General features: G+C 42.0%; 1 protein-coding gene across 4 annotated transcripts in view; it reads left to right on the top strand.

Moving 5' to 3' along the window:
* The window catches only part of TCF20 (transcription factor 20 (AR1)), a 49,862-nt gene that overhangs the window by 19,278 nt on the left and 15,851 nt on the right, over positions 1-14,733 (top strand). For 3 of the 4 annotated variants that reach the window (XM_008574405.1, XM_008574393.1, XM_008574398.1), the window contains exon 2: positions 12,682-12,775. In XM_008574405.1, coding sequence (XP_008572627.1) covers positions 12,682-12,775 — 94 coding nt within the window. Of the gene's footprint in view, positions 1-4,881; positions 5,024-12,681; positions 12,776-14,733 lie in introns of those variants that run through there. The other variant, XM_008574413.1, reaches the window with a different exon arrangement.

The following is a 14,733-nucleotide window of genomic DNA, read 5'->3' as shown; positions in this document are numbered from 1 at the left end:
GTTTCCTTCTTGGCCTGTAAAAGAAATCCTCTGATTAGAATTATTTTAATGGAGTATATATACCTGTGGGTAAGATAAAATGCGAATTGTGTTTCAGAAAAAAATCAAGTTTGGTTATCCCAAAGAAGTATCATTAGTGAAAACCTATGCTGACTTTTTTGATAAGCAGAGTTATGACAATATGTATTAACATTTTAACAAACAATATGTATGCATTTTGTGCAAGAGAAAAATGATTAAACCAAGCCTTCTTTAATAATCTAGAATGGAGACAAAGACTGATTTTAAGTTAAATTGTGGCAAGTGGATGCATTTCACTTGAGACATTGCTTTATATTGCCTCCCTAAATTTGTTATTGCTGAACCTGAAAACTGTAAACCCAGGAGAATTAGTTAGGGAATGATGGAATTTTTAAAAAATTGTCTTTAGTATGTAAATTTTATTTTTTTAATTGAAACATGATTGATTATACGTATTTGTGGGGTACAGAGTTGACTGTCAATAGTCGTATACAATATGTGATGATCAGTTCAGTAAAATTAGCATATTCGTCATTACAAAACATAATCATTCTTTGTGTCCATTAACCAATTTCTCACTTACTCCCCTCCCCCTCCCATTTTCCCACCTCTAATAACTATAGTTGTCTTCTCTCCTTCTGAAAGTTCAGTATATTATTGTTCTTTCTTTTCTTTCTCTCTGTCTTTCTCGCTTTCTTTTTTAGCTCCCACTTATGAGTGAGGACATGCAGTATTTCTTTTCCTGTCCCTGGCTTATTTCACTTAACATAATTTTCTCCAAGCTCATCTGTGTTGCTGTGAATGACAGAATTTCATTCCTTTTTATGGCTGAGCAGTATTCCATTGTGTGTATGTACAACATTTTCCTTATCCAGTCATCTGCTGATGGACATTTAGGTTGGTTCCATATATTGGCTGTTGTAAATAGGGCTGTGATAAATATGGGAGTGCAGGTATCCCTTCAACATGATTTCCATTCCTTTGGATGTATACCCAGTAGTGGGATTGCTGGATCGTATGGCATTTCTATCTGTAGTTGTTTAAGAAGCCTTCATACTATTTTCCGTAATGGCTATACCAATTTACATTCCTACCAACAGTGTAGAAGGGTTCCCCTTTCTTCAGATCCCTGCCAGCATTTGTTATTCTCCATCTTTTTGATAATAAGCAGTCTGACTGGGGTAACATGATATCTCAGTGTGGTTTTAATTTGCATTTCCCTTATGATTAGTGATAGGGAGCACTTTTTCATGTGTCTGTTGGCCATTTGTATGTCTTTCTTTGAAAAATGTCTATTCAGCTCCTTTGCCCATTTTTAAATCAGATTATTTGGTTTTTTACTGTTAAGTTGTTCGAGTTCTTTTTGTATTTTGGATATTAGTCCCTTGTTGGATGTGCAGTTTGCAAATATTTTCTCCCATTTTGTAGATTGTCTTTTTTCATTGTTGATTGTTTCCTTTGCTGTTCAAGATTGTCTTTTTTCATTGTTGATTGTTTCCTTTGCTGTTCAGAAGCTTTTTCGTTTTGTATAACCCCATTTATTTATTTTTTCTTTTGTTGCCTATCCTTTTGTATTCTTATTCAGAAAGTCTTTGCCCAGTCCTACATCCTGAAGTGTTTCCACTATGTTTTCTCCTAGGAATTTTATATTTCAGGTCTTATATTTTAAGTCTTTAATGCATCTTGAGTTGATTTTGGTATATGAGGTTTCATTCTTCTACATATGGATATCCAGTTTTCCCAGCATCCTTTATTGAAGAGGCTGTCCTTTCCCTAGTGTATGTTGTTCGTGCCTTTGTTGAAGATCAGTTGGCTTTAAGTACATGGATTGATTTATGAGTTCTCTGTTCTGTTCCATTGGTCCGTGTGTCTGTTTTTATGCCAGTACCATGCTGTTTTGGTTACTGTAGCTTTATAGTTTAAGAATGATAGAACAGTTGAAACCCGCAGAGTGGCCAGTATCTATGCCTACCACATATGCAGTTGAAATTCATTCCAAGTGTGGTAATTATGAACTCTTTGTGGACACCTTGGTAGAAATTATTACCAGTACTTGTCGTACTCACACATGTTCATAGAACGTTATCATCAGTGAAGTGTGCGTACTAAAGTGAATAACTGATGGTGGGGAATAAATGGTTAAATAGTGGGGAATAAATGGTTAAATACTGTGCCTGACCTGTGAGACATACTCTAAATAGAGTAGAATAATGGTTACCAGAGACCAGGAAGGCAGGTAGGGTGGGAGTGGTGGGCTAATAGGTACAAAACTATGCTATTTACCCCAAGTCAATCATTGTACAGTATATGCAGATATTGAAACAACCCTCTGTACCCTACAAATATGTACAAGTAAATGTTAAAAAAATATTAATAGTACTGTAAATAGACAAAGGTAAATGTTCACAAGGAGTTTGTATAAGCAGCAACATTCTGGAGTTTAGTTTAATCACTAGTATTAGATTGTTTTAAAAGCTAGCCCCTCCTGGATGTCGGTGCTGTTATGTGGTCTCCAATGTCCCGTGGCACTGCAGATAAGCTCAGAGGGCCTTGCGGTTACAGGGGCCATCTGTCCACGTGGGAATGCAGAGTAACAGAAATTGACTAATGATCGCTACTGGTACTTTTTCCCCCCTTGTTGTTTTACAGGAGGTCTTAGGAATGACCTAACTCTCCTTTTTAAAATATTCTTTTTCTTCATTGTTAAGCATACTCAGATTTTTTTTCCCCTCATCAGTGTCCTTAAATAACAAAAGTTCCCTCCCCTCCTTTTCTTCCCCACCTGGGTATTATCCCCGTTTTACCGTTTAGAACATCAAGACTTAAAGAAATTAACTTACCCGACCTCCTGTAGCTAGTGAGAGACACAGCCTGGTATCAGCTCTTTCCCTCGTGGAGCAACTCTGTAGCTCTTCCACATCCACAGCGCTGCAGTGGACAGCCGGTTCCAGGGAAGGACTCCAGGAACCTCCTCTCCACTCCAGTTTTCTCTTTGTTTTTCTCATTTTATGTCTTCATCCTTTTTTAGGCTGCCTATACTTGAGGTAGAAACCAAGAAAGAAGTCCCACTGAATATAAGGAAGACGCATACAGTAGATGTCAGTTAAACTAACTGGAACACTTCTTTAACTGGGTTGTTTTGGTTTTTTTCCTGCACCCTACTTTAGGAGAAACAAAGTGATATGGAAAAAAGCTTGCTAGCAAAGATTTATTTTTAAAAGCAAGTTTTAGTTTATCTCCTGGGATCACTTTTATAAAGCTTAGTCTCTTTGTAGTGTCTTACCAGAATATTCTTAATATAGAATCATAACTCTGAGGCAATGGAAGACATTCAATTTAATTCAAAATACTGAGCTTATTTACTGCAGCAAGGTGATGGACTGTGTTCCTTAAAGGATTTCTACCATTACCTTCAGTTACCCAGAAAATGTCATTTGAAAGTAAAACCCATTCCTGACCATTCCAGTTGAGATTTTGCTTTAAGTCCAAAACATTCTGTTCTGTAAATACAATGTTTCCAAGAGAAAGTCACATTGGAGTAAGTGCCACATGTGTGCTCAACTCATCAGAATCCTGTTTCACTGGGCCAGGTTTGGATCCTATATAGGGATGGCCAGTGCACTCGCTGGTTGAGCGTGGCGCTGAGGTTTGTGATCCCCTTACCCGTCAGGGGGAAAAAAAAAAAGAATTCTTTTGCACTGATGCCCGTAGGGCTCCCCTTCAGCTGTGCCTATTTACACCACCAAACACCTGGGCTCACTGCAACCCACCTCCCGGACCCCAGGGCTGTCGGTCATCATCAGCTTCTGCTGGTTTTATCTTCAGAGTGTCTAAATACAGGCTCCTGTGTGCATTTCTTCCACCAATCATCCCATCCTCCCTAACCCAGCAACACCATTGGTGGCTCCACATTCCTGCTCATCAGCTCCCCACCACTTCTGCATCGAGCTGCATTGTGTCAGTCCCCTACACCTTTGCGTGTTCCTCTTCCCTGGACGCTATGCCTTCCCCCAGTAGCTCTTACTCATTCTTCCCGACTCAGCTCAAGCAATACTCCCTCAAGAATGCTTTCCTGACCTCTTTAACTAGGTTGGGGACATTACCTCTAAGCTCTAAAGTACTACTTATGTCACATTTAGGTTTTGCTTTGTTCCCAGTCCACTCTGTGGGTGCCCTGAGGGCAGACACTTGGTGAACTTTGGCTTCCCATTTCAGCCCCTGCACATAGGTGTGCAAGAAAAATTTTTGAATGAGTATAAAGAAAAGATTATTGCACTTCTGAGATTTATACCATCAACTCATAAGGAAACTTAAATATCAAAGGAAAGACCACTGAGAATAGAAGGCCCTTGGTTCGTACAGTCTCTCACAACCTTTAGAGAAACCCACACGTTAGAGGGAAAGACAAAGAGTGGAGGAAACTGAGTTGAAAGACCAGACTGGTCAAGTTCTTACGAACCTTCCCATGTTCAATCCAGGTTTCTACTTTGTACGTTGCAGTTTTATACTGTGGACTCAGAATTGACATGTTAATGAAGCAAATTAAAAGTCCCAGAGAATAGCTCATTACGAAGTCAAAAATGCTTTCTTTATATTTCATAGAATAGCTTGCATTTCATGATTCTGTAAAGCACCACCAGCCTGGGTTTTTTTACCTTTGTTTGCCAGTGCTTACCTTTACATCTGATGGAGGTACAACAGATGGTCCTCAGTACAACAAAAGGGTGTATGTGTTAGAATCATTATTTGCTTGCTGTATGATAAAATGAACAAACCCATTGTATGAAAATATGTGTACTCTAAATATATTCTTCATCTGTTCAAGGTTGTGACTAAATTCTGATGTCCACTGTTTGGCAGATGAAGTGTAGAAGGACAAGGAAGGACATCGCTAACAAAGGGGGGAAAGCCCTATAATCTCAAGCCTTCTAGCCTGATTCAAAGCATCATAACTTCACTGTAAACTGCAGACAGGCTGATCCCACCTGTGGGTACAAAGACACTCGGAAGGAATTTAAGAAAACAGGCTTTCCTTGTGGATCAGAACAGAGGCCAGGGATATAGCTGGGAGACGCTGCTAGAGCAGCTGCACTCAGATTTTGACCTTGGCCATGCTTCCTGTGCATTTTTCACCACTTCCAGGGCCAGCCACCACCCAAACCCCCCTCACTTAGCCAGAGACATTTATTATAGGTTTGTAATGTGGCTTGAAAGGCTTTCCCAAAGAAAGCCTTCTCAGGGTCAGCAGCAGAGCCACTTATTGATTGGGATTTTATGGGAGGGGAATGAGGATCTAAGTAGACAATTTTATTCCAGGTTATTTTTATATCTGAAAGATGATCAGATTAAAGAAAGTTTGTGCAACTGTATTTTCATCTGCTCATTTGGATAGGAAGCAGATGACTGTGTCCCAGGAGGCAAAGAAGAAGAGCTGTTAGGCTCTAGGTGTGTTGTGAGGAGCAGTACCATCTGCTGGGCCTCAGACCTGTGCGGCAGTAGGGGGCCCAGAAGCAGCTGCCACAGCGTCCCGTGGCTTGTAGATGTGTCACTCGATCTCTGGTCCCATCGCCCCACAGTATTCTCCCTGTGTGTGCATGCCTCTGTATCCAAATCCCCCTTTTTTATAAAGATACCAGTATATCGGACTAGGCTCCAACTTACTCCAGTGTGACCTCACCTTAATGTAACTAATTACATCTGCAATGAACTTATCTCTCTCAAAGATGGTACATTTTGAGGACCTGGGGATTATGACATCAACATATAAGGTTTGGGGGAACACAACTTAACCCATACCTGTGCGTGTGTGTGTGTGCGCGTGTGTGTGTGTGTGTGTGCACGTGTGTGTGCATGTGTGTGTGCACGTGTGTGTGTGCATGTGTGCGTGTGCGTGTGTGTGTGTGCACGTGCGTGTGTGTGTGCGTGTGTGTGTGCATGTGTGTGTGCACGTGTGCATGTGCGTGTGTGTGCATGTGTGCATGTGTGCGTGTGTGTGCACGTGTGTGTGCACGTGTGTGTGCGTGCACGTGTGTGTTTTTGCACGTGCATGTGTGTGTGCATGTGTGTGCGCGCGCGTGCGTGTGTGTGCACGTGTGTGTGCATGTGCGTGTGTGTGCGCACGTGTGCGTGTGCACGTGCGTGTGTGTGCACGTGTGTGCACGTGTGTGCATGTGCGTGTGTGTGCACGTGTGTGTGCATGTGCGTGTGTGTGTTTGTGCACGTGTGTGTGCACGTGTGTGTGCATGTGTGTGTGTGCACGTGTGTATGTGCACGTGCGTGTGTGTGTGCATGTGTGTGTGTGCACGTGCATGTGTGCGTGTGCATGTGTGTGTGTGTGTGTTTACTTGTGGCGTCTCTTCCTCCAGAGCTGGCACCGCTCTCCAGCAGTTTACAGACGCCGATCCAGTTCATCGTCAGAGCAACCCTACATGAGAGATGGCAGCACTGTCCTCATGTTATGGCTGAGGAAACTGGGGTGCAGGCAGGTTAAGTAACTTACCCGTGTCACAGACAGTAAACGACGTACTCAGAATTTCTCACGTTACTGTGGAGGAAAAGGGAGGCAAGCTTGCCAGGTGGTCACCAGCTGAGTGAGGGGCACGGCGTTCCTGCAGGCATGGGTTGCAGGGTGGATGCCCATGCTAGGAATCTCATGCAGGTCAGAGCCAGAAACACTTTCACAGTACTTACTGGTCATCTCCCCCCGGCCCCCACCCCCCAAAAAAGTATTCACTTGTTTCACACAATAACTATATGAGGAAGGCAAAGCAAATATTAAAACACTTTCACAGTACTTACTGGTCATCTCCCCCCGGCCCCCAACCCCCAAAAAAGTATTCACTTGTTTCACACAATAACTATATGAGGAAGGCAAAGCAAATATTATTATCCCCATTTTACAGATGATAAAATCGATGTGGTGACTTTTGTCTTTCACACGTGCTGACACTCTTCTTTTTCCGCTAGCCCTGTGCTGCTGTGCACCTGGATGATATTCACATTAGATCAACCACATTTATTCTAAAAAGCCAGGCAAACCTGGAACCAGTCTCTTAAGCACACTTAGTCTTTATGCAGTAAATGCTGCTAACATAGTTGGCTGGCTGATGTTTTTTATACTGGTATCATCATAATTTATTAGGTTGTGTCTAATGGATTGTTTCTGAAATTGGCACTTTTGGTAGAACATCTGTTGGACGTAGGTGTAACTTTTGAATCCGTGCACTATATCTCTAGTAGCAATGAGTAAGTGGACATAAGAAGAACCGGCATCTCTGGCTCTCCGAGGTGGACTGTGATGTGGGTCCCAGAGGCTGGCATCAGAGCCCTCTCCCGAGTCTTTATGAGAATGACGAGCAGCAAAATGCTCCAGCCAGGCTCATGAGCTTTCACGAGGAAACACAGGAGCTTGTCAGGCTCTAAGGAAGTAAGGACCTAACATGTAGGGTTATATATGTATTGCCTTGTCCAACACCTTGATGTGATCTTGAAAGAAAATTGATGGGATGCAGAGCTGAATGAAAGAAAGATGCTCCCAGGCCTTAAAGGGTCACTACTTGTATGTAGACCACGCCACTGCCACATAGCTGGAGTAGATAGCTGGGACAGCAGAGCCTTCTGTCCTAGATAGAGGAAGCATAATTAAAAGGGATAAAAAACATTGCTGTTGGCCAAAAATTAATACACACCTTGTTCCACATTCTCTAAGCTCTAATAGCATCAGCGTTTTTAATCATATTGAAGAGTAGCCTCGTTAGTTTTCCCCAAGCTCTCAAATTTGTCAGACATTGCATTCATTCCATCAGCCCACATCTATGGCGCCTGCAGTGTGTCTGGCCCTGGGGATGCAGGAATGAGCCTCACAGTTTTAGGGCAGGTGGACAAACACAGGTAAGTAGTTACTGTCAGCATGAGCAAAAAAGTATGTGCAGTGCTGGATAAAAGCCATCTGGGAACAGTAGTGATACAACGTGTGATGTCCAAGTCTGCAGAGTTCACACAGAACCAGTTGTCATCGACAAACTAATAATACTGTGACCCAAATGCTTTGACGCACTGAGGCTGCTCCAAGATGCTCATTAAACAGAGTGATTATTCAGGTCGCTGTTACATCTCATAGGAAAGAGCATTTCTGTGAATGAAGATGCATGCAGAATTATCCCTTGGAGGTTCCCTCAGATAAGCATCAAACAGCTCTTAGTTGATTCTGCCCCTGTAGCTTGCCACTTCGGGTCAGAGAGCCCTGCCTCTGACACAGGGACAAGGGCTGGTGAAGAGACGGGGTGTCTGGCTACTCTCTGTTTAAATATGCCCAAAACTAATAATATGTTTTATAATTTGTTTTCCGAGTTTACAGTATCAAGAAATATAGGGTCCTTGTGAGTAGTTTAAAAATAGCTTTTATTCCCTTCCATAATGAATGAAAATTTCATTACTAAAAGATCATTATGTCATCAGAAGTTTGGGCTGTCACTTGTTTGAAAAACGTATCTTGGTTTAGAAACCATGCTGGAAGCCCCCATTGTGTCTCATTTTGCGTGGGGAGCAGTATCGTATGGTCTTGACTGTCCTGGGAGTGAATATCATTAACTTGTAACAGTGTAGTCAAAAACAAAGGACATTTAGCTGTGTAGTGACTATGCTCTGCAGAATGGGAGAATAATAGTGCAAATAGTTTCTTCAGTTAAAAAGTAAAGAATAAAAATCTAATTGGAAATGTTACTAGCCTAGGTATTGATTTTGGGGATAGAAGGGGAGAATAGATAAGGAAGATATTATAGAGATGAGTTTTTATATTCTTTGACATCTGGCACATAAGAAGTATTTTTCAAATGTTGAATAGTTGAGTGAATGAAGGGACTAGAAGACAGAATACCATAGAATAAAGGATGTTGAACTTGGGATTCGGAAGAAAAAAAGGCTGAAGTTCTAAGTTCTGTTACTTCCTAGCCATGTAATCTTCAGCAGGTCACTTTGCTTTAGCCTCTATTTCTTCAACTAGAAAAAAGGACATCAAAGACAGACCCGTTGTCCCTTCCTCAGTGATCTCATGGTACCAAAATCTGACTAATGAGAAGTCAGTGCAATTAAAAATAAATGAATATTTTTTTTTTAATGAGTGGAATTGTAGGTGTTTCCATGCAGGAGAAATTTGTTATGTTGAAGAACATAAAAAGAAAATGAACAGTTGCTTCTCATAAGATGCTGCAGAATCCCCGTGTGTTAGTTTTCTATCGTTGCTATAACACATTAGCACAGACTTGTCATCTTACAGTTCTGTAGGTTAGAAGTCCAACATAGGTGTCACACTGGGCTAGAACGAAGGTGTCAACCAGGCTGTGTTCCTTTCTGCAGGCTCTAAGCAAGAATCTGCTCCCTTGCCTTTTCCAGCTTATGTGGCCACCCACATTCTTTGGCTCATGGCCCCTTCCATCTTCAGGTCCTGCTTCCATCATCACATCTTACTAAAGCCTGTGACTCTGATCCCTCTGGGAGAGGTTCTTTGCTTTTATGGACCAATGTGGTTGGATTAGGCCCACCTGGATAATCCAGCAAACTCTCCCCGTTGTTGATTTAATCACAATTGCAAAAGTTCCTTTTGCCGTGTAAGGTTACAGATTCTGGGGATTCAGATGGACTTCTGGGGGGCTGTAACTCTGTCTGCCACACCCCATAATCTGTAGGGGACAGAAGTATGGTGGGGAAAGCACTAAATGACTCTCCAGAAACTTGGAATCCTAGCTCAGCCAGTCATTGTATCTCTCTGGATCTCTGTTTTCTGTATCTAATAAGCTGGGGATTTGAATTAGACCAGTGGTCCTCAAACTACATTATGCACCAACATCACCTGGAGGATTCGTTACAGTATAGCTTAAGGTAGGACCTGAGAGTTTGCATTTCTGACAAGTTCGCAGGTGATGCAGATGTTTGAATTAGACCAGTGGTCCTCAAACTACATTATGCACCAACATCACCTGGAGGATTCGTTACGGTATAGCTTAAGGTAGGACCTGAGAGTTTGCATTTCTGACAAGTTCGCAGGTGATGCAGATGCTGCTGGTCTAGGGACCACACTTTCACTGTCTTTAAGGCCTTTTCTCTAAGGCCCAAATATGCCCTGCAGGGTCTTTCCGCCTTTTATGCAGTGTAGTGAATTAATTGTGCTTTTTAATTGAAAGAAGCAAGCATTATTTTATTGATATAACTCATGGTGAGTGGTGAGTTCACTTTCTTCACAAGAATGATGGGACATGTGGTCTGTGGGCTGGTTCAGAGCAGGCAGCTTTGAGAAGCCCTGCAGGGGACAGAGAGGCAGGTGTTAAGGAAGGAAGGAAAAAGACATGGTTCAGATCCAAGTTCCATGTCTTCTCTTTCCTCATCTGTGACCTGGGGTGCTGGCAGGGCCTTCTCTGTGGGTTACTTTTCATGAGGTTGTCTGTGTAGAGTGTCTAGGCTGTGTGTAGCACATGGCCATCTCGGGTCGCATTTACTGAGCACTTTTGATGCATCCACTATCCTAAGCCTGGGTTGACACATCGAACCCTCACAACACCTCTACAGAGTGAACGCTGCTGTTAGTCCCGTATTCACAGGGTGAGGAAACCAAGGTTCGGAATTTGGCCAAGAAGGCATAGCTAGAAAGTGGTCAAGTCACTTACCAGGCAGTTACTTAGGTTCCAGGGCCCATACTACTTACCCCTTCTACAGCAGTGCCTCCAATAGTAGGTCCCTTCCTGTGTCAGTTCAGATATTTTGACTGTAAGTTACAGGATTAAACCAAAAAGTTGGAGTTTTGTTATTGTTTTTTGAACAAGTCTGTTTTTAGGGCAGTTCTGGGGTTGGTTAATTTAGTGCTCAGCAGTGTCTTGATGGGTCCAGGTCTCTCCATCTAATCACCCTGCTGTCCTCAGCAGGTTGGCTTTGTTTTCTGGGCTGTCCCCTTGTGATGATAAGATGGCTGCCACAGATCCCACCGTCCTGTCCTTGCAGAGTTTTAGTGAGAAGATGGCCTGTTCCTCTCTCGCACACTCCAGAAATACCTGACACACCCATTCCTAAATGGCCACCACTAACTGAGATTGAACCCTAGGGCGGGGAGGGCCTGAAGCACAAGCCCTCTGGATAGCTGAGTGTTAACGGCTCCATTATCGAGCAAAAGGCAGCAGGCATGTCTGCAGGTTGGCCACACTTCCTTCCTTCAGGTTGATGGCAAGTCCTTTTTTTCCTGCTGATGTTCTTTGGCACTGACAAAAGTAGATAATGTCTAGGCTACCAGGATGGCTGTTAACTGTCCTTGGTTTACTCCAGACCAAGTGATCTTTTCTTTCTTGGCAAAAGTATGAGGGCACATGGCAAACATTTACTGATTATTGGCACCCAGAAGGGTCTCAGTCTTCTCAGAGGTTGACGAAGCTCTTGAAGGACTCGTCGTACAGTCCCCTTCCAGCCGCATTTGTCTCTGGAGGTCAGCAAGGGTGGCCACCTGAATCTCAGCTCCGACCCAGAACAATTCACTTCCTTCTGGTGCCTCAGGCATCTTCTCATCTGTAGAGTGGGGACGTTAGGAGCACCTACCAGGTAGGGTAGCTCGGAGGACTGAATGAGTTCATCTTTATGGGTTGCTACAGCTGGCCTGACACATGGTAAGCACCCGGGCTTCACTGTTGCTGGCATTAGTGTAATTTACCATCAGCATTGGCATTGGGGGGCTTGGGCCAGCTCAAGTATAGGGAACACTTTTGTTTTATTCTTCCTAGAAGCAGGAATAAGTTTTTGTCTTGTGGTTTGCCTTATCTGGGTGGCCCTCAGTCACCCAAAGAGTCTGCATTCTTCCTCGGTAGGGCCACATGTGGTTGAATTCTACAAATATGGTTATTGACAGAACACATATTTCTTATGTCGACAGGATGAGCGCTCACAGCAGCCACATCACAGGGATGACAGAGATATGCCCCACTTAAGAAAACCTGACTATATAAGGAGGAGCATCTCAATTACAGAATAATGTCTCACTTGGCCAGAAATTCTAGCGCATCTAAAATAAGATTTATGTATAAAAATACCACTTGCACGCAGGAGCCCATATTTTCTGAAAAGGGAAATATATACTTGTATTGGGCATTTGGGGTAAGTAGATCAAAAATAAGAATAAAATTTTCTTACAGATATAAGAACTAGAAACCAAATTCCACTTTTGATTCTAAAAGTTTTATATATAACTCTGTTACTGTAGCCTGTCCCCCTACCCCAGATTTCCACAGCAGAAGTAAACAGGCAGGATCTTCAGGCGGCTCACGATAGCAGCAAGGAAATGCCTGGCAGAGAGTGTGGGTGGATGGACAATAGGACAGCAGAGGTGGAGCGGGGGGCCCACCCTCTGGAGTGTCCACCACAGTGCAGGATTGCTTATCTCGCCTCACCATGTTGTTCTATTTGATTTGAGAACATTTGTGAGGCCAGGCCTAGAACATTATTGCTGGATCTCTTCCCATGGTGTGGTCATTGAGGGATGGTTAGAAATTGACCGGCCCATCCTGCCACCACAGACTCCTCAAACCACGGAAACATGTGCTAGGGTCTAACAAGTGGAGTCCAGGGAAGGCTTGGAGGAGAGGGGTGAATCCGACATTCTGACATGCCTGACTTTTTCCTTCTTTTCAGAAATGTTCTCACTGCCAGGAGGCAGGCGCCACCTTGGGCTGCTACAACAAAGGCTGCTCCTTCCGATACCATTACCCATGTGCCATTGACGCAGGTAAGATGGGACCACAGACCCTTGTCCAAAAGGTTAGGACATACAATTTGATTCTCTCCCTACTTCCCTTCTTTATAGTTCTTTTTGTCTCTTCTGACCCTGTTCTATTTGTAAACTATAAAGAAATGCCAAGAGGTCACTACAAGGTAGGGAAGGGGTAATATTTTTTTAATAACAGTTTTATTTAAGTATACAATTCAATGGTTTTTAGTATATATTTATACAGTTGTACAGCCATCACCACAATAGATTTTAGGACATTTTCATCACCTCTTAAAAAAACTCCTACCCATTAGCAGTCACTTACCTCCTTACACCTCCCCCTCACCCCTGGCAACCACTAATCTCCTTTCTGTCTGTGTGGATTTGCCTACTCTGGGAATTTTGTATAAATGCAATCATGCGATATGTGGCCTTTTGTGACAGGTTTCTTTCACTTAGCATAATGTTTTTAGGGTTCATCTATGTTGTAGCGTGTATTGCCACTTCATTTTCATTGCCAAAAAGTATTTTATTGTAAAGGATATACCATGTTTTATTTATCTGTTCATCAGTTGATGGGCATTTGGGTTGTTTCCACCTTTTGACCATTATGATAATACTGCTATAGATACTTATCTTCATATACAAGTATAAATACTTATATTCACATACAAGTCTTTGTGTGGACACGTTTTCAGTTCTCTTGGGTATATACCTAGGAGTGGAATATACCTAGGAGTGGGTCATATAGTAACTCTGTTCAGTCATTTGAGGAACTGCAAGGCTGTTTTCCAAAGTGGGTATACTATTTTACATTCCCACCAGCAATGTATGAGGTTCTAATTTCTCCACCTCCTCCCTAACACTTATTGTTATCTTTTTATTTTTTTATTTTTTTATTATAGACATCCCAGTGGGTGTGAAATGGAAATCTCATTGTGGTTTTGATCTGTATTTCCCTAATGACTAATGTTGTTGAGCGACTTTTCATGTGCTTATTGGCTATTTGTATATCTTTGGAGAAATGTCTATTCAGATCCTTTGCCCCATGTTAGATTGGGTTGTCTTTTTATTGTTGAGTTTTAAGAATTCTTTGTAATTCTGGATATATGGTTTGCAGATACTTTTTGCCATCTGAGTTATCTTTTTCTCTTTCTTGATAATGTCCTTCAAAGCACACGAGCTTTTACTTTGAATGAAGTCCAGTTTGTCTGGGTTTTGTTGTTGTCATTTGTGCTTTGGGTTTCATTTCAAAGAAATCATTGCTTAATCCAAATTCACTAAGATTTACACAGGTGTTTTTTCATAAGAGTTTTATAGTTTTAACTCTTACATTTATGTCTTTGGCCCATTTTGAGTTAATTTTTGAGTCTGGTATGAAGTAGGGATCCAAATTCATTCGTTTGCATGTGGATATCCAGTTGTCCTAGCAACATTTGTAGAAGGAACTGTTCCTTACTCATTGAATGATCTTGATACTTTTTTCAAAAAATCAGCCCATTTTGAGTTAATTTTTGAGTCTGGTATGAAGTAGGGATCCAAATTCATTCGTTTGCATGTGGATATCCAGTTGTCCTAGCACCATTTGTAGAAGGAACTGTTCCTTACTCATTGAATGATCTTGATACTTTTTTCAAAAAATCAGTTGACCACCATTTGTAGAAGGAACTGTTCCTTACTCATTGAATGATCTTGATACTTTTTTCAAAAAATCAGTTGACCATGGATGTAGGGGCTTCTTTCTGGGCTTTCTCAAGTACTATACTGTCTTGATTACTGTAGCTTTGTAATAGGTTTAGAAATTGGAAAGTGAATTCTCCAATTTTCTTTTTCTCAAAATTGTTTTGACTATTCTGGGTCCCTTGCTATGCCATATGAATTTTAAGATTAGCTTATCCATTTCTGTAAAAAATGCTGTTGAAATTTTGATAGGGATTTCATTGAATCTGTAGGTGAATTTAGGGAGTTGTTATCTT

This window comes from Galeopterus variegatus, unplaced genomic scaffold (genome assembly GCF_000696425.1).
Source record: "Galeopterus variegatus unplaced genomic scaffold, G_variegatus-3.0.2 Scaffold55, whole genome shotgun sequence".
Classification (NCBI taxonomy): Eukaryota; Metazoa; Chordata; class Mammalia; order Dermoptera; family Cynocephalidae; genus Galeopterus; species Galeopterus variegatus.
The sequence above is the reverse complement of the archived record's forward strand: the minus strand, read 5'-3'. Positions and strand labels throughout refer to the sequence as shown.